The sequence below is a fragment of the Cololabis saira genome, chromosome 1 (genome assembly GCF_033807715.1).
Source record: "Cololabis saira isolate AMF1-May2022 chromosome 1, fColSai1.1, whole genome shotgun sequence".
NCBI classification, from domain to species: domain Eukaryota; kingdom Metazoa; phylum Chordata; class Actinopteri; order Beloniformes; family Belonidae; genus Cololabis; species Cololabis saira.
In genome coordinates this window covers 56,784,239-56,810,632 of record NC_084587.1, presented here as the reverse complement: position 1 = coordinate 56,810,632, position 26,394 = coordinate 56,784,239, and the positions used below count along the sequence as shown (strand labels likewise).

The window sequence follows — 26,394 nt, the reverse complement described above, 5'->3', positions numbered from 1 at the left end:
CAACAAAACTGTAGGATTGCATTATGTAATTAGCGACTCTAAAACTGTAGGATTACATGATATTGGCGACTCTGGCCAGGTGCCTAACAAAATAGAAGTGGTTGCAGTTCCCCGCCCTCCAAAAGTTCACCAGGTGCAGCGTTATAGAGGCGTTAACCAAGATAACCTTGTAAAAATTAAAACCAATGTACATTTGGTACCAATTACAGACCTAAAAATTAGATGCGGACTACTAAATATACGATCATTAAGCTCTAAGTCTCTGTTAGTAAATGATATAATTACAGAGAGCAGGAGTGATATTTTCTGCTTAACAGAAACATGGTTACAGGAGGAAGAGTATGTTAGTTTGAATGAATCAACTCCGCCCGGCTACTTTAATCATCACATTCCTAGAAGCACGGGCCGAGGCGGAGGAGTCGCAGCAAATTATAACTCCGGTCTCGAAACAAAAATTGAACCTAAGTGCAACTATAATACATTTGAAAGCCTCATGCTTGGTCTGAAATTTCCGAGCCGGAAATCAGAGAAGCCAGTTGTGTTAGTGGTAGTGTACCGGCCCCCTGCTGGTGCGTATCTGGAGTTTTTGTCTGAATTTTCAGATTTCCTTTCTGGATTATTGATCAGCACAGATAAATTCATCATAGTGGGTGATTTTAACATTCATATGGATGTTGAAAGCGATAATCTTAAATTAGCCTTCGATTCTCTTCTAGAATCAATGGGTATCTCACAAAAAGTGGATAAACCGACGCACTGTTTTAATCATACTCTCGATCTCGTTCTCACCTACGGTGTTGAAACTGATGGTCTGTTGGTGTCACCTGTAAACTCCCTTTTATCCGACCATTACTTAATAACGTTTGAATTTAATTTTGTTGATGTTGAAGTGCAAAATAGGAGGTATTATTTTAGCAGATGTTTGTCTGATGAAGTTATTGTTAAATTTAGGGAGGCCATTGCTTATCTTACGACAGTGCGAAATAGTGATGTAGTCGAGGCCAGTGACCTGGGTTCTACCTCTGCAGATGTTGATTTCCTTGCTAGTAACACTGCTGATTTGTTGCATTCAGCTTTAGATGAAGTTGCTCCTTTGAAAAGGAGGGTTTCTAGCCACAGGAGCTTAACTCCCTGGTATAATTCAGATATCCGCATGTTGAAACAAAACGTGCGTAAAATGGAAAGGAAGTGGTACTCTTGTAGGTCTGTAGACTCTCATCGTGAATGGAAAGATATTCTAATAGTATATAAAAAAGCCATTCGCAAAGCCAGAACAGCTTATTATTCAACGTTGATAGAGGATAACAAAAGTAACCCACGTTTTCTGTTCAGCACTGTAGCCAGGCTGACAAAGAGTCACAACTCTGTTGAGCCGTGCATTCCTGCAGCTCTCAGTAGTGAGGACTTTATGGGCTTCTTCAACAGTAAAATCGCGAGAATTAGAGAAGAAATCAACCAGCCGGTTGTAGGTGTTTCTTCAGCTTTAGCGACTTCCCTAGGCTCTGACTTGTCTCTAGACTGTTTTGATCCTATAGACCTCCCTGAGCTGACTTCACTCGTTAATAGAGCTAAGTCAACCACATGTATGTTAGACCCCATCCCGACTCGACTATTCAAACATATTTTTTCTCTTATTGGTACGACAATACTGGACCAAATTAACTTATCCCTAAGTTTAGGATATGTACCACAGGTTTTCAAAGTCGCAGTAATTAAACCTTTACTTAAAAAACCTTCTCTTGACCCAGACACCTTAGCTAATTATAGACCAATTTCCAACCTTCCATTTGTGTCTAAAATTCTGGAAAAGGCAGTTTCAAGCCAGTTATGTGACTATTTGTATAGAAATGATCTGTTTGAAGTCTTTCAGTCAGGGTTCAGAATGCATCATAGCACAGAGACAGCACTTGTTCGAGTCACGAATGACCTCCTTATGGCCTCAGATAAGGGATTAGTGTCCATACTGGTTCTACTGGACCTCAGTGCTGCTTTTGACACTATAGATCATGGCATTTTACTGCACAGGTTAGAGCATGTTGTTGGGATTAAAGGGACAGCTCTATGTTGGTTTAAATCATACCTATCTGACAGGTTCCAGTTTGTTCATGTACATGAGGTTTCTTCAGAACAGTCAAGGGTCTGTTATGGTGTTCCGCAGGGTTCAGTGCTAGGGCCAATCTTGTTCAGTTTATACATGCAGCCGTTGGGAAGTATAATCCAGAATCACGGCATACAATTTCATTGTTATGCTGATGATACGCAGCTCTATTTGTCTATGAAGCCGGATGAAACAGAACCGTTAGTTAAACTTCAGGCATGTCTTAGGGACATCAAGGACTGGATGTCCAGAAATTTCCTGCTTCTAAATTCAGATAAAACAGAGGTTACCATTCTTGGTCCAGAGCATCTTAGGAAGGGATTAGATGGTGTTGCGATGGCTTCCAGTGCAACTGTGAGAAATCTTGGTGTTATTTTCGATCAGGATTTGTCGTTTAAACCATATGTCAATCAGGTTTGTAAAATAGCCTTTTTCCATCTCCGTAATATTGCAAAGATTAGGAAAATCCTCTCACAGAGTGATGCAGAAAAACTAGTTCATGCGTTTGTATCTTCTAGACTAGATTACTGTAATGTGTTGTTAGCAGGATGTCCAAGTAAATTGCTGAATAGGCTCCAGCTGATCCAAAATGCAGCAGCACGAGTACTGACAGGAATTAGCAGGAGAGACCACGTCTCTCCAGTGTTAGCGTCGCTCCATTGGTTACCCGTAAAATTCAGAATCCAATTTAAAATTTTATTACTTGCGTATAAAGCCCAAAACGGCTTAGCTCCGCATTATTTGCAAGACCTGATAGTGCCTTATGTTCCTGTCAGAGCTCTCCGTTCTCAGAGTGCAGGTTTACTCGTAGTTCCTAGAGTATCTAAATGTAGATTTGGAGGGCGGGCGTTCTGCTATCAGGCGCCACTACTATGGAACCAACTTCCAATCTGGGTTAAGGGGGCTGACACCACCTCCACCTTTAAAACTAAACTTAAAACATTTCTGTTTAGTAAAGCCTATAGTTAGTGTTTAGTAAACCTCTAGCTGGTGTTGGTAAATCTCTAGGTAGTGTAAACTTTAGTGTGTCAGAGTCGCTCCTGTGGTTTCTTGTGCTGGCCCCCCCTTCTCCTCCCTTTTCTCTCTTTTGTCCATGTTGCAGCATCCTTTGCCGGACACCGGAACCTGCAGTGTGGGAGTGAGGGGGGCAGGGTAACGGCCCCTTTTGGGCGGGGGAGAATGTTCGTCCCTCAAGACTCCTCTCCCTGGCCCTGCCCCTTCTCAACCTTTCCCCGACCCTGCACCCCAACCTGGGACTTGATGATTGGGCCGGAGCTTCGGGAGCTGCGTGCTGGCCTGCGGTCCCCACCCCTGGTCATCCCGTTGCTGGCCCCCCCTTCTCCTCCCTTTTCTCTCTTTTGTCCTGCAGGTGGCCGTGGGTGGCTTGTAGCTTGCATTACGGAGCACAAGTCTTTTCCTGACCCTGCACCCCAACCTGGGACTTGCTGATTGGGCCGGAGCTTCGGGAGCTGCGTGCTGGCCTGCGGTCCCCACCCCCGGTCATCCCGTTGCTGCTTCCACCTGCCTGCTGTGCTGTTGCCGTCCCTGACCCACCAGTCTGGCCCTCGGCAGGAGGGTCCCCCCTGATGAGCCTGGTCCTGCTCAAGGTTTCTTCCCTCCTAAAGGGGAGTTTTTCCTTGCCACTGTTTGGCTTAAGGTTTTTCTCCCACTAGGGGAGTTTTTACCTGCCATTGTTTATGTAATAACTGCTCGGGGGTCATGTTCTGGGTATGGGTCTCTGTAAAGCGTCTAGAGACAACTCTGTTGTATTAGACGCTATATAAATAAAATTGAATTGAATTGAATTGAATTGTTTGAATATGATATGAAGATAATTATCCATTAAAAACTGCTCATCCTAACAAGAAATGTGTAGAAACAGGTAAAACAAATAAAAAAAGAAAACATCGGCTCTGAGCTGGCTGTCGGACTCCAGTCCTCGAGGGCCGGTGTCCTGCAGGTTTTAGATGTTTCCCTGCTTCATTGCACCATGATACAAGTGACTGTGTCATCAACAGAACTATCCAGGCTTTGATGACAAGTTGATGACGATGATTAATTAGAATCAGGTGTGTTAAAGCAGTGAAACATCTAAAACATGCAGGACACCGGCCCTTCTGGGATTCACTTTGACACCTACATTATGGTGTTCTTTGCTTTGCGTTGCGTTCGGTGAAGAGTTGTGGTTTTAATATGATCGTACGGGTTTGTCAATGTTTATGGGCAGCGTTAGTGCATCATTACACCCTGCTTTTCTTGTTTGTAATTTAAGAACCGACACCAGAATTTTTGGTGGATGAAAAACGGCTCCTCGTTCTGCTTTATTGTCATGCATATTATATACTAACGGATTAAGACCAATGTAGGCTACACGTTTATTGAGTCTTACACATTATGGATGTCCGCGATCACCTCTCTCATAAGTAGCCTATAACAATGTGAACAACATGAATTTATATTTAAAACATGAAGCATTACGATCTGATTCCTCTGCTGCAGAAATAAAGACAACTTGTGCCGACGGGATTATCGAGGTGCAAACGTGAGAAATAAAGAGCAAAATTGCTGTAACTCGGAGTGTTGCATCCGCAGGAGGAGAGACAGGTGTCGTGCCAAAAAGTGATTGCCTCCCAGAATCTGATTTCTCCCTGAAAATGGGTCTTTTTACCTGCCAAAAATTGATTGAAGGCCAAATACAGTTAATGAAAGGTTGTTTCTGCCTAAATATGACTTGATCTCATTCTTGAGCTTCATAATCTGAAATCGGACGGTTTAGCGCTCTCGCTCAACGGGCTGCTGTGCGCGCTCCCGCGGCCATAAATCAGAAGAAATCAGATTCTGGCAGGCAATCACTTTTTGGCACAACACCGGTTTTTGCTTCAAAATTAATTTTAATGTATTTCTGTCCAGACACAGTTATGGGATCTTTAGGGTCTGGCTTTTATCTCCAGTAGTCCTCCCATATATGGTCGTCATGACGACAGACAGATGTCCGACCTGTCAGCAGCTCCAGCTGAAGCATCATGTTGGTCTGAACCGGAGCAGCTGGTCCAGTTCAGGGCAGAGATCCAGGAGGATCCTCTTGGTACCTGAACCAGCTGATGGTCCAGTCTTAGTCCTGGACCAGCAGGTCGGTGTGGTGCCTGAGGACTCGCTCCTGATCCTGCCATCAGCAGGTTCCTCTAACGGAGCCAAGGCTCCATCAGGATCTGCTGGTTCCATCGTTGAGCTCCTTTAGTTGTTTGTTCAGATCATGTGGTTGATTGTGAGATTGTTGCAGCTCCACTCTTGTGTAATTTATCTGGTGATGTCGGGACTGTCGTGTCCTTCATGTGGTCGTGAACTTATTGTTGATGTTACGTTTCCTCATATTCTGCACTTCACTGCATCACCAGTGAGTGTCGCCAACGGACAAAACCTCAGAAAAGTGCGTACAACAGCCTTAATGTGTGAGAGAAGGACCGCAACTTTCTACGTTCACGTCATTCTTTGTACATCCGACCGTGAGCGTTGAAAGTGGCGTACGCACGTTTTTTGTGCGCCGCACTCTTAGTACATAAGGCCCCAGGACTTCTCCTTCAAATAGTTGATCCAGTTAGAATAAACCATTCTCTTCCCACTTCTTGAACCCTATGTCTAATGTAGAGGGGAGAAAATCAACATTATGTACAATTCTCATTACTCTAGATATCGAGGTGGGGAGTTTCATCTTTTTTCTCACCCTTGACCATACTTTTAAAGTAGTTTTCACCCACTGGTTTGGAGTTTTGTTTATCCCCCAGATTTCACAACTCGTGAATGGAAATGTATCTAAGGGCAGTTTTGGGCATACACTCCGTTCCATCTCGACCCAAATGGTGTCCTTATCCTGAGTTATCCATGCAACCATTGATCTGATCTGGGCTGCCCAGTAATATTTTTTCAGGTTAGGAAGATTTAGGCCTCCATCTTGTTTTGAGCATAACAGTCTTTTAAATTTGATTCTGGGCCTTTTGTTTTTCCAAATAAATTTAGATAGCCAACTGTTCATTTTTTTAAATGTAGAAATGGGGACCTCTATGGGGAGGGACTGAAACATAAAGAGCAGCCTATATATATTATAGGATATAGTATATAGTATATGAATATAGTATATTCATTTGAACAGTTTCCACTCTTCCTATTATGGACAGAGGGAGGACTTCCCATCGTGTAAGATCGTTTTTAATTTCACCCAAAAATTTACCATAATTAGCCTTAAACAATTGTGATACATCAGAAGTTATAATGATTCATAGATATCTGAACCCTTGGTTAGACAATCAAAATGTAAAGCTTCCTGCCAAACTTGCTGGCCAATCCCCTACCAACATCATTGCCTCAGACTTAGATTGATTAATCTGATAACCAGACACTTCACCATATTCCTTTACATTTTTTATCGATGCAGGGACAGAGGAGATTGGGTCAGTGATGTATGCTAATAGGTCATCCGCGTCTGACCTTCATCTTTTATGCATTTTATACTTTCATTTTGCCTAATTGATGCCGCTAGGGGTTCTATATTTATGGCAAAAAGCAGGGGTCTGAGGCAGTCCCCCTGCCGGACTCCTCTCTCAAGGTCAAAAAAGTCTGAACAACAACCGTTCAGTCTAACTCGCAACCTTGTGTTTGTATATATCACCTTTACCCACTCTACAAACTTACGGTGGAATCCCATTGCGGCTAATGTTTTGTACAGAAATTGCCAGTTAACGGTGTCAAACGCTTTCTGTGCGTCAAAACTGATTAGCATAGAAGTTTGCATGTGCTTCTTAGCACATGTTATAATATTCAGTGTTCTCCTTATATTATTGGTTCCCTTTCAGGTATGTAGCCTGTCTGAATCTTTTGCATCCTCTTTGCCAGAATACTGGTCAATAATTTTTGGTCATTACATATTAAACTAATGGGTCTATACCCTTCACAAAGTGTTGAGTCCTTACCATCTTTGTGGATCACTGAAATAATAGCTTCCGACCATGTATTTGGTGGATCGCCTTTGGAGAGAGTGGTTAAAAACTTTTGTTAGTACTGGCACTAAGTCATCTATGAAGCATTTATAAAATTCTCCAGGGAGTCCGTCGCTCCCTGGAGATTTGTTGTTTTTTAGTTTTTTGATGGCTTCCCAAATTTCCAATTCTGTTATATCTGTTATCATGTGTGATGCTTCTTCTTCTGACAGTGAGGGTAAGTGTAAGCTGGCCAGAAAAGATTCAGCATTGTCAACTTTTGTTTGTAATTTAGGCTCTGCATAGAGGTTTTTATAGAATGATGCAAAAGCATCTGTTATTTCTCTTGGATGAGATACTATTTTTTTCATTGAGGGGTGCATAATCTTGGATACCACACGGTTAGCCTGAGATTTCCGGAGTTGAAAAGCTAACAAGCGGCTAGCTCTGTTCTCCATCTCTTAATAACGTTGTTTAAAAAATCTTAAAGCCCCTTCCGCTTTATATGTGAGCAGTTTATCTAAGGCCTTCCTAGTTTCTTTCAGTTCTAATAGGATATTATGTGCCCCAGTGGTTTTATGTTCCAATTCCAGCTGCTTTATTTTGCTTTCTAACTTAAGTTGTTCTTCCAGTCACATTTTCTTTAGTCTTGATGCAATTTGAATCATTTTCCCCCTTATTACTGTTTTAGCTCCCCCCCACAGGATTGATGGTGTTACCTCCCCGTTATCATTTATCTCAAAATATTCCTCTAAGTCATGTTTCAGCTCTTGTACTACGCCTGTATCAGTCGGTAACGACACATTCAGTCTCCAATATCTAAAAAGGTTTTCTCTACCTAGAACCACATTTAAAACAACAGGTGCATGGTCGCTTAATGTTATTGGTTCCATGTGGCAATCTGTTATTTTATACAGATGTTGTCGGGATACACAAAACAAAATCGATCCTGGAATAGCTGTTATGAACATTTGAAAAAAAACTGAAGTCTCTCCCTTTTGGATTTTTAAATCTCCAAGGGTCAACGAGTCCTGATTCTGAAATTACATTGTTAAGTATCTTTGTTTTTTTAGTTTGGTGTCCGCCCTCTACAGGTATTCTATCTAATCTTACATTTCCCTGAAATCATTTTGATCGCATTCGTTTGGAGCATACACGTTCAAAATGGATATCTCCATCTCCCCTATTGTACCTACTATCATGACAAACCTCCCCATTTTATCCTCAATAACCTTTTCCAAAGAAAAAGCCAGTGTCTTATTAATTAAGATAGCTACCCCCCTCTTTTTTCCTGATGAAGCTGAGGTTCCTGTAGTAATGCAATTAAGCAATGCATTTTTTTTAGCTGGTTATGTATCTTTTTTCTTTTGATGGGATGATTCAATCCACGGACATTATAGGTGACAATGATCAAGTTATTCATTTACATATAAGTAAAAGTTAAGTTTGTCTCTCAGATTTGTTCCCCCACAAATCCTCAGCTTCAACATAATGCACCTATTGAATGTCTGCAATACGGCATCTGACTGCACACTTAAAGTAATAAGAACAAACATCGAACATGATGTAAATAATGAACATACACACATAGAAAGGCAAAAACGGACTTCCAAACATCCAACTGGTTGAAAACACATAGCCTACTAACCAGTTTCCCTGAGGACAGAGAGTTATGACTATAATCTCTTTGGGTAAACGCACGTAGTGCTGCTGCAACTATCTAACAGCCAATGTGGGATTGGAGTTGCATATTTGCTATAGAAAAATAAAACAGAACAAAACAATAAAAGCCCTTTCTCAACCGAAGGGGAAAAAATCCTGCTACTTCTCAAAAATGTTTCCTCCTTTTTTTTTCCTTTTTCTTTCTTTTTTTTCCTTTTTTTTTAATTTAATAGTCTAGCCAAATGTAACTCCTTGTTGAATAAACATGCCTGGTCCATAGCCAGCGCAGTCTTAATTTTTTCTAACCCTAACCCTAACAGTCTCAGAGTTGTTTACCGTTTATTTTTCACCCTGAACAAAAGTCTGCAGGTCCGCGTTTGTCATCCTTTGCGGCTCCTTTCTGTTTGATGATGCCGGTGTCTTAGATGAAGAGCCACGCAGCAGTCTCTCCTGAAGAAGCTCCCATTCATCCACCTTAACATGTATTCCCATCTCCTTGAGAACGGGGGCTGCGTCTGCGAGGGTGGAGAAGGTCTTGATGTCTGCGAGGGTGGAGAAGGTCTTGACGTCTGCGAGGGTGGAGAAGGTCTTGACGTCTGCGAGGGTGGAGAAGGTCTTGACGTCTGCGAGGGTGGAGAAGGTCTTGACGTCTGCGAGGGTGGAGAAGGTCTTGACGTCTGCGAGGGTGGAGAAGGTCTTGACGTCTGCGAGGGTGGAGAAGGTCTTGACGTCTGCGAGGGTGGAGAAGGTCTTGACGGCGGCGTCCAGATGTATTCTCAGCTGGGCAGGGAACGGTGATTGTGCTCTGACGTTCCTCTCCTTCAGTTGTTTGATCACCTCTCGACCAGCTTGCGCTTCTTCTGCACGTCTGATGTGTAGTCCTGATCAAAGAAAATCTTCTGTCCCTGATGAGTCACCCCACGTTTTTTCCAGGCAAGTTGGAATATCTTGTCCTTAACTCTGTAGTCAGAGAATCTGACAATGATAGATCTCGGAGGAGCGCGGTCCTTGGTTTCATGGTTAGTGTGCGCTGCGCTCTCTCCACACACAAGTCCATCTCCTCCAGTAGATCAAATGAGGTGCGCAAAAAGTCGGTAACGAACTTAGCCATATAATTCCTTTCCTCGTCCTCTTTCACACCGTATATGCGCAGGTTGTTCCTTGGTGCTCTTGATCATCGCATTTGGCGGACAGTTTAGCCTCTCTCTGAAGTAAATGGCGGATAGCCCTCTCATGACGCAGCGCTTTATCATCCACACCGCTCACCCTCTGCTCCACGTCGGTGACCCGTTGCTCCAACATAGTTGTGCGCTCCAGAACATCCCCCAGCTTACTTTCGTGTCTTGGGAGGCCTCCGCATGCTCTCTTAGCAGGTCCCGTAGTTCTGCAAGCACCGCCGCCATGTTCTCCTTCGTACAAGTTTCGGCGTCCGTTTTGTCTCGTTTCCCATCTTTTTGGGGCAAGTTATTTTTCTTTTCAACATTTTTTCTTGAGCTGGCCATCTTTGGTTTGCGTTTAGACTATTTTTGGTTGGAGATGTAAGTTTTAAATATTTATTTTTTAAATATTGATTCTTTTAAGGGTTTCCCCCCGCAGCTTCTCCTACCATGATGTCACCGGAAGTCGATGCTTCATGTTTTAAGTATAAGTTTATATTGTTCACATTGTTATACTTATGAGAGAGGTGATCGCGGACATCCACAATGTGTAAGACTCAATACACGTGTACATTGGTCTTAATCCGTCAGTATATAATACGCATGACAGTAAAGCGGAACGAGGAGCCGTTTTTCGTCCACAAACTTAAAGAGCATATTGCAGATTAGAATTTTTTCAAAAATGATACCTGACCTTATGTGAAAATGACTATGTGAGAAGTTAATGTAGGATTTAATATGTTTTACAAGACATAAGGGCACGTATTCAGAGGAAAAAGTGGCTGATTTTAGCCAAGCTCCTACAAACGCTTTTTTTTTCGAACACCGCGTCATATGACGCAGCACCAGGGAGACGACTCCACAGCTCTGCCCCATCTGACTGCGCAGACCCCGTACACACGTAGCCGGGTATCTGCTAAACCGAAGATATTTTCCTACGTTTGGACCTGTCATCCACATGAAAACGCAAATAAACGAATGTTTAAAAAAACTCCGGGCAAAGTGAAGATTTTTGAAAACTCTGTTTATGTAGATGCGTGTAGACCTGGTGTAGACAGAGACACCGGAGTTTTGCGTTTTCGAACGTCACATTATGCTCCAAAACAACAACAAATCTGCTCTGAGTCTGACGTCTAACGTGCGACCTTTGTTTACTACAGAACTGCAGATGATCCACCATCTGTCCTCCAAGCTATTTATTAAATAAATGGTCTCTGCTCTTGACACGGTTACACCGACGCAGAGCCTACGCCGTAGGGTACGCGGCGACGCGTTAACGCGGCAGCTCCGTGGTGGGACACGGGGGGACTCGAGCTTGTTACCCGAGAAGGAGACGCCGCTCCCGGTGAAGCGGCGCCGTAGAGCGGAGGCCGGAAGACCAGATGATCTACAGGTTTGGAATGCTTATGAATGTGGTCGAAAACGCAGATCTTCGGTTATATATGGAAGGTTTTTTTTTTTTAACAACGATGTAATGTGAATAAACGAAGGGGGGGAAGTATTCGGTTTTAAAAAAACCCGGCTATTTCGGATGCATTTAATCAGAAAAAAGAGAAGATAATAAGCCTGTTTTCTGTTTAGAAACTACAAAAGTAGACAGATTACAAGTACTCACCCGTTTTTAAGGAGTTATTTTCTGAGTTTCTTTCAGGAGCACGGGTGGGTGCTGCGGTGAATAAAGGCTGATTTATGGTTCCGTGTAAAATCGACGGCGTAGCCTACGGCGTAGGGTACGCGGCGCACGCAGCGTTCGGTGCGTCGCCGCGTACCCTACGCCGTAGGGCTGCGTTGGTGTAACGCGGACCCATAAATCAGCCTTTTAAAAAGCGAGTTTCAGCTGTCAATCAAAAGAACGTGGGGGGCTTAACGGGTTCGTAATTATAAGGCTGTGGCCCGTCATATTGGTGTGAATACACATTCACAACCTCTTCAGTGTCACAACTAACATTAAGATCCATTATTTTTCCTATTGTTGAAATCCACCGCGTTCCCTGGTGCCACGTCACTTCCGGTTCAGCTTTTTCAGATGCAGAAGTAAAATACTCTCACAAAAACAACTCCAGAGGTAACTGTAGTATATATTTATGCGTATTTCAATGAAAATTCAGTTCCTACATTATTTTCCTAAACATTGATTCACAGGGGTCTCCAACCTGCAATATGCTCTTTAAGTTCTGGTGTCGGTTCTTAAAATACAAACAAGAAAAAAAGAGTAAAATTATGCACTAACGCTGCCCATAAACATTCACAAACCCTTACGATCATAATAAAACCACAACTCTTCATGGAACGCAACACAAAGCAAAGAACAACAATACCCATAATGCAATGCAGCTTAAATCGGTAGAAATGCCCCCAAATAATTTATTTTTTCAGCCTCAACTTCTGACAGGACTGTCTCCAGCTCACAGCCGATGTTTTTTTTTTATTTGTTTTACTTGTTTTTGCAAGTTCCTTGTTAGGATGAGTGGTTTTTAATGGATATTTATCCTCATAAATCATATTCAAATATATCTACTTGAGGGAGGAGACAAGGAGGAGTGTTGTGTTCCTGCATAAGCGCTCAAATCCACATTGATTGTGATGTTCAAAGAAACGTGCGTGGATTTGGGCGTACGCACAGTTTTGAGAAACTGAATTTTTTTTGCGTACGCAAGAATTCCACGAACGGATTCACGTTGAAATCCACGCACTCTTTGTACATGAGGTCCCAGATCTGTCTTTGTCCTGTTGACTTCATCGGACCTTCGGTGCTGGGGCGGTTTGAGGCCGAGTGCGACGCGGCAGGGATAAGAATCAGCACCTCCAAAACCGAGGCCATGGTTCTCCACCGGGAAAGGGTGGCGTGCCTTCTCCGGGTGGGTGGAGAAGTCCTGCCTCAGGTGAAGGAGCTCAAGTATCTCCGGGTCTTGTTCACAAGTGAGGGAACGATGGAGCGTGAGATTGACAGACGGATCGGTGCAGCGTCCGCAGTTATGCGGTCGGTGTACCGGACCGTCGTGGTGAAGGAGCTGAGTCGAAAGGCGAAGCTCTCGATTCAATCTACGGTCAATCTACGCACCTACCCTCACCTATGGTCATGAACTTTGGGTAGTGACCGAAAGGATAAGATTGCAGATACAAGCGGCCGAGATGAGTTTCCTCCGCAGGGTGGCTGGACGCTCCCTTAGAGATGAGTTTCCTCTGCAGGGTGGCTGGACACGATCTTAGAGATGAGTTTCCTCCGCAGGGTGGCTGGACACGATCTTAGAGATGAGTTTCCTCCGCAGGGTGGCTGGACGCTCCCTTAGAGATGAGTGTCCTCTGCAGGGTGGCTGGACACGATCTTAGAGATAGGGTGAGGAGTTTGATCACCCGGGAGGAGCTCTGAGTCGAGCCGCTGCTCCTTCACATTGAGAGGAGTCAGCTGAGGTGGCTTGGGCATCTGTACCGGATGCCTCCTGGACGCCTCCCTAGGGAGGTGTTCCAGGCATGTCCCTCCTCCCTAGGGAGGTGTTCCAGGCATGTCCCTCCTCCCTAGGGAGGTGTTCCAGGCATGTCCCTCTGGTAGGAGACCCCGGGGAAGACCCAGGACACGCTGGAGAGACTATGGGCCTGATTTACTAAAGGTTTGCGTGTGTAAAAACCTGTGCAAACTTGACAGCACCCGCAAACCAATGTGCGAGCTGATCTACTAACAGCGTGCAAAGAATAGCGTGGGCAAAATAAAACACGCAATCCATTTAGTACTTTTGCCCTGATGAATAATCAATATGGGGCGTACCCACCAGAACGCGCTAAATACTGGGAGGGGAAGATGCAAATATCTCCATTTACCACGCGCAATGAGATTTACCAAGCCTGAAAGTTTTTGCGCGTATTGTGATTGCGTCTGTATTCAATACGTTCGAAAGGAAGGTGCTAATCTGCACAGCATTACTATTGTGGTGAGGATTCTCCACATGCAAAAGGAGAAATATTTTATTTGAATGTTAAATCAAGTATTATTCAGCAAAAGGTTGCCACAGGAGGCATCTTCATTTTTGTGATAATAAATAAATCACGTGTTTTCATGGAGAAAAAAGTGTTTCTTATTGTGCGCCAATGACGTGATCTACTAGTTTGCATTATTAGTTTTGGAATACTCAATTTAGATATATACTGCATGGGATTTGGACTCAGAATAATGGCTATAATTGCCACGGCATGCCACGGTCAGCTGGAGACAATTGTCTCGAGCTGACCGGAGCATCAAGACTGGAGAGATGATTAAAAATGATGTCCGAGCTGTCATGTTAGTCTATGTCCAAAATAACACTGAAAAGCTTGAGTACGCTTTTAGTTGTCATCCATCCATTCAATACACGTAACTGACATTGATGTATTCACAGTGATTCATTATCAGCTGTAAATACTTGTGTACAGCCATTATTCTGAGTCCAAATCCCATGCAGTATATATCTAAATTGAGTATTCCAAAACTAATAATGCAAACTACAGATCACGTCATTGGCACCCCAGGATACAGCTTTGCCACCGAGGTGAGCGCTCTCTGCTCTGTGCGCTCTGCGCGCTGTTCTGAACACTTCTCTTCTCTTCTTGTCCTGTGGACATCTGAATAAAAACGTAACTCATAAATAGATGAATCAAAGCGCTCTCCAGCTCTGCATCTGATATAGCCGATGTCTTTTTCTCCTCAGATCATGCCGAGCACCACCGGGTCACGTAAACCCGACCAATTAAATATTAAAATCAAATTCAGTCCTGTGGCCCGTTTTTCTATTTCGTATTTTTGATTTGTGCCTAAAATTGAAATATAAAAACCAGACGTTTTTCCGTTTTTTGTGTTACCAACTGCATTTATTCTATCGCAGGTTTTCTCCGATATTGCGTTTCTTTTGGTAATGTTTAAATTTCTTTGCTGTAGTTCATGAATGTGTTTATTTGCCTCTTCCACTAATATCTCTAACTCCAACTCGTCAAATTTCATTTTGCGCTTGTGACTTGTGACTGTGCATTCCATCCAGACTCTCCATGGCGCAGAGTTTGCGCTCGCAAACCTTAAGACACGCAACACCTCATTTAAATACTGCTGTTTGCACCTGTTATCAATTGCGCACGCAATCTTAGTTGATCACCCGCAAACCACGCAACAACAGCACGCGCAAACTTTTTCAGTGCACACGCAATTTAGTACTCTTTATTTAGGATCTTAGTAAATCGGGCCCTAAGTCTCTCGACTGGCCTGGGAACGTCTCGGACTCCCCTCGGAAGAGCTGGAGGAAGAGCTGGAGGAAGTGATGGAGGAAGAGCTGGAGGAAGTGTCTGGGGGGAGGGAAGTCTGGGCATCTCTGTTGAGACTGCTGCCCCCGCGATTAATTAATTAAATTTATAATACACTTTACATTTAATGAATCTCAAAGTGCTAGTGCAAGAAAAAAAAACAGCAGTATCATCACTAAAATGTAAAAAAAAAAAAAAAAAAAAATCAATGGCAAATGTTTTCCTCAACAAAATTAATCGCACCGCAGAGAGCTGGCCAGCAACTGCGTTTAGCTGGAGTAGTGGGGAATAAAACCCGTTTGAATGATCCGACCCCGGTCTGTGAGTGTTTGTTTGTGGTTTAATAAACCCGTGTTTTGATCCGACGCCCGTCTGTGTGCGTGTTTGTTTGTTTACTGAGGAACGTTATGTTTGGTCGTTAAAGCCGCGATCCAACCGAGCCGACGACTCTTTTACTCTTTTACTTTTTTATCAGATACTTGGCCGGCCTCCGTGGTTCTGCCTCCGAGCAGGAAAGCTGTGAAAAGTTAAACCATTAGCGATCTTTTCCCCAAGTCTGTTGTGTGTGGAGCTGCTGCAGCTACAACACAGCAACGGGTTACCAGCTTCTGCGGAGCCGCGCTCCAAGCCCCGCCCATTTTCGTCTCGACTACGAATCGGGAAGGAGGGGGAAGTGACGTATGCCGTAAAGCAGTCAAAGCCGTAAAAATTTGTAGTTTTTTAGTGTGGCAGGGTTCCTACCATGCTCCTCAAAGTTACATAGTGCCAGTGAAGGTGATACAGACCCCCCCAGACCATGACAGAGGTGTCATTAAACCTGTTGGAAGTTGATGTACCATCACAATGACTCTGGAAATATGATATTAAGGTGGAAAAGTTACATAGTGCCGCTTTAAGTTGCGACATGATACAGGTGTGTACCAATTTTCGTGTACCATTTTGAAGTGAGTCCTGTCTTTTTGAGACTCAGCCTTATTTTATTTTTTAACTGTATTTATTTACCTGTATTTGCATTGCATTCTTGAATAATGCACGTGGCCTAATTGGTTTGCTGATGTGCTTGAGCTTTTTCTTTTGAATTTCATTTATGAAACACATTTCACCAATAAAAATGTGAATTTCAAATCTTCTCTTCTTAGTGTATTCAATTGATTAGTCATGCACTGCAATTTTACAATGTCTTAGAATTCTAATTCTTTATTTGGGGACCTTTAGCAGATATGAGATTAAGGGTGCTTTCACACCGGTCCCGTTTGGAGCAGTTGTTCTCGGCTCGCTTCCATTCCAGACCTGGAGCGGTGCGTTCTCTTTTTATTTGTAGTGAGAACATTATCGACACAGCAACCGACACAACTCCATTCATTGTGCATGTGCTACTGCGGCGCAAGGAGAAGAGTTGGCGCAGCCTCCACCCCCTTCTCTCCTATTGGACGTGCCGAGATGTCGTCACGGCGTGTCGTCACAGCGTGTCGTCACAGCGTGGCGTCACAGCGTGTTGTCACAGCGTGTCGTCACAGCGTGTCGTCACAGCGTGTTGTCACAGCGTGTTGTCCCAGCGTGTTGTCCCAGCGTGTCGTCACAGCGTGGCGTCACAGCGTGGCGTCACAGCGTGTTGTCACAGCGTGTCGTCACAGCGTGTCGTCACAGCGTGTTGTCACAGCGTGTTGTCACAGCGTGGCGTCACAGCGTGTCGTCACAGCGTGTTGTCACAGCGTGTTGTCCCAGCGTGTCGTCACAGCGTGTCGTCACAGCGTGTCGTCACAGCGTGTTGTCCCAGCGTGGCGTCACAGCGTGGCGTCACAGCGTGTCGTCACAGCGTGTCGTCACAGCGTGGCGTCACAGCGTGTCGTCACAGCGTGTCGTCACAGTGTGTTGTCACAGCGTGTCGTCACAGCGTGTCGTCACAGCGTGTTGTCCCAGCGTGTCGTCACAGCGTGGCGTCACAGCGTGGCGTCACAGCGTGTCGTCACAGCGTGTTGTCACAGCGTGTTGTCACAGCGTGTTGTCCCAGCGTGTTGTCCCAGCGTGTCGTCACAGCGTGGCGTCACAGCGTGGCGTCACAGCGTGGCGTCACAGCGTGTCGTCACAGCGTGTCGTCACAGCGTGTCGTCACAGCGTGTCGTCACAGCGTGGCGTCACAGCGTGGCGTCACAGCGTGTCGTCACAGCGTGTTGTCACAGCGTGTCGTCACAGCGTGTCGTCACAGCGTGTTGTCACAGCGTGTCGTCACAGCGTGTTGTCACAGCACGGCACGGTGTAATTTGGGCAGGGTTTGCGCAGCGCAAACGCCGCAGCAGGCGGCCTCTTGCGCGCCACCCAGCTCGGCGGCAGAGCGGTCTGCTCTTGCGCCGGTAGCACATAAATGAATGGGATTGGCGGCGGCGGTCTGCGCTTTGCGCCCTCTCTGTGAAAGGGGCTTGTTGTTTATCCCGGGGTACGGAAGAGGAAACTCCTTTCGCGTTCATTTCTGACCAATCAGAGAACAGTTGGTTCTCATGGCATTTGTTAACAGCTTTGAACCGCTACAGACGGTTGCCTTGTGAACACAACTGCCAAAAACGAAAAACGAAACAACTGTATCGATTTAGCCCCTGAATCAGAACAAAGCAAACGGGCCACAGGTCTGAAAGCACTCTAAAATTCGATTAATTAGATTAATTAATTATAAATCCTGTAATTAATTATATTAAGTTTTTTAAATCACCTGACAGCACTACTAGGAACATATGCCACACCCTTTAGGAACCTTAAGCTCATAGGCCTCTGGCAGGGGGGCAGAGTTTAAAGGGACAATCACCAACACTGAAGGGTGAACAGGGATTGCATCTACTACACTCCCACCACCAACTCAACCCTTGGATTTTATATTTACCAACTTATACAAAACATTGTTTAAATAATCAATGTATTTATGAGAAAATATCCTAAAAATGATCAATATATACATTTTGTTAGTTTACTTAAACAAAATACACAAATAAAAATAAAAAAGAGGGCTCACTAAATTATCAAATCATCAAATAACTTTTTGATATCTGCCATCCCAACTTTATTGAACCTAGAGAAAACAGTTTTGCTACTCACGATGGACAGACAACTTGTTTTCCTTTCTTCCCCTTCTTTGTTGATTTTCCGTCTTTGCCTGTGGTAGACTTCCAACAGTTGAGCAGCATTAAGACCAAAATCAGTGACTTCAGTCCTGCAACCATGGTGCCTGAAGCAGAGATGATTAACCAAGGTTTAGCCAGATTTATTGGGGATTATATAATTATACATTTGGCATATATATACATATATAGGATTATGACAATGCTTTCTTACGATTAAACGTCACAAGTCACCTGACTGGGGAGCGGTTGCCAATTTGGAGTAGATGCAAACAACCACAACAGATATATGCACCTTTGTTTGTATACGTTATAGATTGCTTCTTTGTTTTAATTCGTTTTGATATCACCACTTTTGTGGCATAATTGGTTAGGGAAAGAGATCAGATCGTGACATTGGTCATTCTTCTTTTCGAATTCTGTGCATCTTGACCAAAGAATTTTACAAACCAGAAAAGCAGCCTGACATGGATTTCAAGACCTGCATCTCTCTAAAATGGACGTCACAAGTTCAGTTCAATTCAATTTTATTTGTATAGCGTCTAATACAACAGATGTTGTCTCTAGACGCTTTCCAGAGACCCAGAACATGAACATAAACCCCCGAGCAATTATTACATAAACAATGGCAGGTAAAAACTCCCCTAGTGGGAGAAAAACCTTAAGCCAAACAGTGGCAAGGAAAAAGTTGGCGACGTCCACTTCATATCAGGTAAGATCAAACTTAAATATGTCAGATTTTTTTTAAACGTATATACCAATCAATGGTCCTGTAGTCATGTTCGCAGACTTATATAGAAAGTCTGCGCTATAGAAAGAACCATCTTCAGCCTGCCCAGCAACTCTACTTGGATATTAGGACTGTCTCAGAAAATTAGAATATAGTGATTTTCTGTAATGCAATGAAAACTCAAATATCTCAAATATCCTGTCTCAAAAAATTTGAATATTCTGGGAATCTTAATCTTAAACTGTAAACCATAATCAGCAATATTAAAATAATAAAAGGCTTGCAATATTTCAGTTGATTTGTAATGAATCCAGAATGTATGACATTTTTGTTTTTGTAATTGCATTACAGAAAATAAAGAACTTTATCACAATATTCTAATTTTCTGACACAGTCCTGTATGTTTCTTAATGCCTAGGCTTGTGTTTAAAATACATCTGAGATACAATGCAAGGTGTTGTTGGCTTTAATTTATAAAAAATGGAATTATCACAAAAAGAGAGAAGGCAGATGGTGTAAAAAAGAAAAAGAAACACTGAATTGCAATTAAAGTAGCATAAGGGCATTGGTGACATGATCAGTTAAACTATTTATAAAAAGTAAACCACCTACCGACACAACGTTAGTGATAAAACTGCCTTTTTATTTCTTCAGGTTCACCTTTATTCTCCAGCCATGTTGGTGATAGTGTTGGACCTACTGTATGTGTGCAGTTAAGATTAAGATTCCTACCTACGAACTAACTAACTAACTAACTAACTAACTAACTAACTAACTAACTAACTAACTAACTAACTTTATTCATCCCCGAAGGAAAATTCAACTGTACAGCAGCTCATCAAAACATAAAAAACAACCACACTTCCACTCAGACAATAATTACAGACATTAATATTAATATGAAATATAAGGTTAAAAAATAGCATATAAAGTGCAAACTAAAATATAGTCCAGTTGTGGCAGAGGTGAGTGTGTGAGTGACTGAGTTCAGGAGGAGTTAAACAGTCTTATTGCTGTGGGGACGAAGGATCTCCTGAATCGATCCTTGCATGAAATGCAAGAAGTAACGTTCCATGTCAGAGGTCATAGACGCAAGAAAAATAGCAAATGTGGCTATCCATAAAGAGTAATAGGATGTGCATGTCAGCATCACAAAATCCATGGTGGCCCTCTACCTGCAGATTCTTTAGTGACCAGAGCTCTTCGTCCTGCCGATGCAGCAACTGATGATGAGAAACAGCGGCGATATTTCTGCATTTCCTCTGGGATTGTCCTGCTGATTCAGCTCCAAACCAGACAGACGGCAGCAGAGAGCTGGCTGTCATCCTGCTACCTGACGGGGACGAGCTGCAGCAGCCAGGTGGAGCGTACACGCGCATGTCGTCGGGAGATTAGTAGATAATAATAAGAGCATCCTCTCTCAGGGTGATGCTGAAAAAGTAATCCACGGGTTTGTCACTTTAACACTAGATTACAGTCATGTATTGAAAGCAGGATGCCAAATTAATTCTAGTAGCCTCCACCTGATCCAAAATGCAGCAGCACGAGTGGTTACAGGAATTAGCAAGGCAGATCCCAGCATCCTCTGTTAGCCTTCCTCCATTGGCTCCCCATAAAATTTAGAATTAAATTTTTTTTAATTCAGTTACGTGCATATAAGAACCTTAATGGCCAGGCTCCAAGTTATCAAGAAGATCTGTTAAGTTGTGCTCCTAATAGAGCTATCTGCTCTTAGAGTGCAGGTTTACTTGTAGTTCCTAGAATATCCAACTGTAGATTCGGATGTTGAGCCTTCTGTTATAAGGCACCATTACTTTGGAACCAATGGCTACCAATTTGGGTTAAGAAGACCTCCACCACCTCCCCCTTTAAAACCAAACTTAAAGTTTCTATTTAGTAAATCCTATAGTTAGCCTAAACGACAGTGTGTTGGGGCTAGTAGTCACAACTACAGCTACTGGACAAGACTCATCTATCTTGAATACAGCTTTGTCACATCCGTACTGATGTAGGCTTATGCTGCAGGGGGAGACAAACATGATCTGCTGAGCAGTGTCCCTCATCCTCCTCTTCCTCTCTTTCCTTCATTCAGCTCAATCCACAGTTGTTAATCAGGAGTACCTCATGAGCGTAACTGTGTTGAATTGTTATTGTAAACCACAAGAACTGTTCTTCCTCCCTTTTTTCCTCTTCCAGAGCTTCCAGAACTGCATGCTGACCTGCAGTCTGCACCTCAGACTATCAGTCACAATATAAGTACATAAAACTTAGTTTTCCAGCTAATAAATAATTACTAGCTATATGTTGCGTGTAGCCATGACACTCTCTCTCTCTCACAACACACACCATTGCCAATTATCTAATCAATCTTGTCTCCTCCCATCTCAGATGTTCCACACCTTGACTGGCACACCTGACCTAATCAACTCCATTCCATCTGCCTATACAACCCTCTCTGCTCAGTGTGCCAGGAGACACAGACCAAGCAACACCAAACCCACATGCTCTTCTGTTAGCCTTTGTTTAGTTTGGGCCTGGAGATGGCCGGTAGTCCTTATTTTAGGTTGTTTGCTTATTTGTTTGTAGTTAGTTGGGTTTTGAGTTAGGGAGGGGGGTCCAGCTTTGACGTCCCTATAAGGGGTGGGCTGTGCCCCTCCCCCCCCATCCTCCTTAGTCCAGCCGGCGTCTCCAGGGGCCTGTACTACGAAGCAAGTTCAACATATCCAGGATATCTTTTCCTTATCCAGATTCACTAAGCGGGACAATTGCAATCACGCTAAGCGGTCACACGACGGCGGTTATCAACTCGGTATATCAACCCAGGTTTCTCCAATCTGGATATGAGCGCGTGCACATAAAAGGGGCGGTGTTTTCAGCGCATGACCAATCGCAAGCATGGAGAAGTCCGCTGTCAGAGCCGCTTATTTCAGTAGCGAAGAGCAAACAATAATTTTACGGAAATATGATGAGTATAGGCATATAATACAGGCAAAAAGCAACACAGTTGCAGCTGCAAAATGCAGGAAAGACAGCTGGCAAAAGATCGCTGACTGTATAAATGTGTAAATTCATAGGGATATAAACATATATTTGAATATTCTGGGAATCTTAATCTTAAACTGTAAACCATGATCAGCAATATTAAAATAATAAAAGGCTTGCAATATTTCAGTTGATTTGTAATGAATCCAGAATGTATGACATTTCTTTGTTTTTGTGTTTGCATTACAGAAAATCACAATATTCTAATTTTCTGAGACAGTCCTGTATATATTGGTTCAACAACTATGTTGTTGACCGATAACTTGTGCTGATGCTGTACCAAAGAATTGGGTTTATTTATTTATTTTATTTTATTTTTTATTTTTTCAGGAGGGGGGTATTTAGTATTTTAAAGTGACTTCTCAGAATGTTCGAGGGACGAAATTGAAAATCCCTTTTTTGCTATCCCCTTACAAATGCATCTTCTTTTTCATTTCTTCTTGATTTATTTATTTAATTGGTATTAGTTTTGGATTGACTGTACATCGGATTTTGGGTGATGATTTGTTTTATTTATTCATTGATTGATTTATTTTTTATTTTCTCCTCCACCTCTTTTTTCTTTTTTTCTGGATCGTTCATACAGGTACTCATCAGGGAAAGCAAAGGGGTTTTGGTGGTCCCTGAATACGCGTTCTCTTCGGAGGGATCCTCTCACGATCCGCGCACGGAGCTCCACCTGATTCTCTTCGAAAGGGCATGTCATTTTCCAAGAGAGCTGATTGGTCAGTGGGCGGTGCTTTTATACCCGGCGATCTGTATCTGGAACATAACCTGCTCCGGAGCAGGTTAGCGGTTCAGCATAAGTTACCATGGCGATGTGCCCCGCTAAGAAGTGAACCACCGTCGTAGTCCTGAAAACCCAGGGTTAAACCTGAAGTTACCTCGCTAACCCCAAATCCCGCTTCGTAGTACAGGCCCCAGGTCCCCTTTGCTTTATAGTGAGTATTGTGATTTATGCTCAGTGTTATTTATTTTGGGAGGTTGCTTTAATAAAAGCTGTTAAAACTTGTGCTCTTTTTTGATGTCCTTCCTTTATGTTGAGGTTTCCATTTCGAGCCATATTATTTAAATCTTATTTGTGTGGAGACCGCAACACTATATATTTAGTCCTATGTAATATCAAGAATAAATTTGTGCCTCCCCTCTCTTTTTTCTTCATCCTCTCAGTCCTATTTCCTTCCTCTTTCATTTTTTCTACCCAGCTGGCCTTTTGCAGGAGGTCCCACCTCATGTCCTGCTCAAGGTCTCTTCCCTAGAGGGGAGTTTATCCATGACACTGTTTGGCTTATGTGTTTTTCCACTTGTCATTGTTTCAATTGGCTTGGTGTGGTCATGCTATGGGTCTTTGAAAAGCACCTGAAAACAATTTGTATCATAAAAGTATAAAATATATTTCATAAAAAATATATAATAAAATTGAATTAAACTGAATTCTTGATTATTCAGGGTTTGTATTCAATTTTTTTCAATAATTTCCACATAGTTTTCTTTTCAAGTTCCAATTGGGTTTTGTTTTCTGTGTCATATGCTGTGAAAAAATGTCAAGAAGTCTTTAATCTCTACGGAGGCGTAATGCTGCCACCCCAGAAAAAGAAAAAAATATCAGTATCACGTTATAACGCGAAAAGTTTATTGTTCGAACAATAAACATTTCATTTTATTACAATATACAAACGTATCACGTTATAACGTGATCATTTATTGTTAGAACAATATAGTATTTATCACGTGATAGTTTATTGTTTTGGCTGGTCTCGGGCCGGGCTGAGTCTCATGTTCCGGTTGTGAACTGGCATCACCACGACCCAAAACATGGATAAAGTTACTCCACTGTTGAGCTTTCTATGAAATCGCGGCGTACCAGAAGAGTTCCTCTCACGCATGGAACAAGAACATGTAAGTGTAGAAAACTTCTAGTAAAAACTAAATTTCACTGCTGTCAAGGCTCAGTCATGTAGCTAGTAAAACTAACGTAGTCAGCCAGCCAGAGTTACCGGGTAACACGGTCCAGTATTATGCTGAGTTTTGCATCCCTGCTGCAAATTACCATTTGATTTCAATCAAACTTTGATTTTAAAGTCATTACTGAGTGTTAAGGGCTTGAGTTGCCGCGCGGTGGACACAATCCTAGGCAGGGATGCAAAACTGGGCATAACACTGGACTGTGTTACCCGGTAACCCTGATGAGACCCCTTACTTGCAATGTAAGTAAATCTGATTTAAACCTTGTATCCTTGTCAGAGTCAAGTCTTTCTTTTTTCAAGGTTTCCTTTACTAGTTTAGTTTAGTCCAAAGGACATTTTTCCACAACACCCCAATCAAAACTTTAAATTAAAAATGATGTCTATTGCTTTCAGTTTCTTTATCAAGATAAAAAACAAAATAGCCTACACCTGACCCTTTTTTTACAAAAAAGGTTGGTGAATAAAAATTATAACGATAAACATATACGCCATTATTAAAGTAGCAATGTATGGGGATGTAAATCTCAAGGATTAAAACAAAGTGTTCATCATAAACTAGGCTTGCATGATTTAGGATTATTAGTTTCTTCTTTCATATAAAGCAGCATCTGTCATAATTCTTTAAGCAAAAACTATAATAAATAAAACAGAATAGAAAATAAAATGGAATTAAAAAAGGGTTCATCCTCAGCATTATAATTTTCACATAGCCCATCTGTTATGGAAAATATTCATTTAGAATTACAATCCTTTAGCAGGAAAAGCTACTACACAGGCTAAGTGAAAGTGGCAGAGGGGAACGTAGACTGCAGGAAGGACTGATGGGGGTGGATACTGCGGCGTTAGACTATAGCGACATGATTCAATGGCACAGCTCACTGACGCTATTAAAGTCACACACACATCCAATCACCTCTCTGTCTGACCGCAGAAAAACTGCATTAAAATTTGTGTAAATGTAGCATACTACAGACGTGTACAAAACAGGGTTACTAAGTCATGTTCATCTTTACAAGGAAAGTATAAAATCCTTTGAAATAAAATGATTTACTTCCCTCTTATGCTCTCTCATTCCTTCCCTCTCTTTTACAATCATGTACACTTTGTTCCTCGCACGTAGAGCTGCAGAAAACACTTAAATATAGCAAAATATTTCTATCTATTTCATTCTTACCTTTGTTTGTTAGAATCCGTGAGTATCCTGCATTACAGACATTTAGTAGTTGTTCAGTGTGATGATGGTGTGGCCAAAGCCAGAAGCATCCTCTCTCTCTCTCTCTCTCTCTCTCTCTCTCTCTCTCTCTCTCTCTGCTGTGATGTCCGCTGCGTGTTCCTCTGTTCACACTTCTGTTACTGTATCCCAAGGAGGAAGTAGGACAGTGCTGACAGTGGCTCATATCATGAATAAGCTGCTTTTTACTGATTAGTTTATCAGTATGTTTTAAACAAGACTAAAACGTTTTCTTTTTCATAAAAAAAAAAAAAAACACTTGGTATTACAAATGAAGACTAGACCAATTAAGTGCTGTCAGGGTTGTCGGAAGCATTTAAATTACAGGAGCACTTTAACCTCGGGGATTGATAAAGTGAATTTAAATTAAATTGAAATATATTGTAGGAATGAGAACACCAGAGAGCTTTAATTTAAGTTAATTTAAGTGAAGTCTCTGGGCAGAGAAATTAACACAATTAACAAAAATGTCATCAATTAAATGTAAATAAGGAAGGACCCAGAATAAACTTGTTTACGATTAACTCAAATAAACACAATACAATCAACAACCCAAACTACTAGAGATAAAACCCATCAATAACCAAACAACAAAGAAAATTACACCACACGTGGGCAGGTTTCTCTAAAAGAAAGAGATTCTCACACACACACACACACACACACACACACACACACACACACACACACACACACACACACACACACACACAGGGCACCACCCACGGCAACAGCAGGGAGCAGGGTCAGCAGCAAAACACCTGACTTGACCAGAGACAGCTGACGGAACACAAAATCAAGCCGACCAAAGCAGTAGTAACAGCAAAGCAGCAGTAGCAGACCGGTGGTGAAGCAGTAGTAGCAGACCGGTGGTGAAGCAGCGGTAACAACAAAGTAGCAGTAGCAGACCGGTGGTGAAGCAGCGGTAGCAGACCGGTGGTGAAGCAGCTGTAACAGCAAAGCAGCAGTAGCAGACCGGTGGTGAAGCAGCTGTAACAGCAAAGCAGCAGTAGCAGACCGGTGGTGAAGCAGCGGTAACAACAAAGCAGCTGTAGCAGACTGGTGGTGAAGCAGCAAAGCAGCAGTAGCAGACCGGTGGTGAAGCAGCAAAGCAGCAGTAGCAGACCGGTGGTGAAGCAGCTGTAGCAGACCGGTGGTGAAGCAGCGG

The 26,394-nt window shown here is 42.7% G+C and overlaps 1 protein-coding gene across 4 annotated transcripts in view; it reads right to left on the bottom strand.

Annotated features, from left to right (window-relative positions):
• The window catches only part of LOC133449087 (glycine receptor subunit beta-like), a 131,168-nt gene extending 105,886 nt beyond the window's left edge, over window positions 1-25,282 (bottom strand). The window contains exons 1-2 of one of the 4 annotated variants that reach the window (XM_061728222.1): window positions 25,170-25,282; window positions 18,234-18,363 (exon numbers count right to left, since the gene is read on the bottom strand). In XM_061728222.1, coding sequence (XP_061584206.1) covers window positions 18,234-18,358 — 125 coding nt within the window. In that variant the 5' untranslated portion in view covers window positions 18,359-18,363; window positions 25,170-25,282. Of the gene's footprint in view, window positions 1-7,062; window positions 7,117-18,233; window positions 18,364-25,169 lie in introns of those variants that run through there. The other 3 variants (XM_061728229.1, XM_061728237.1, XM_061728244.1) reach the window with 3 other exon arrangements.
• Between the last annotated feature and the right edge of the window lie 1,112 nt (window positions 25,283-26,394).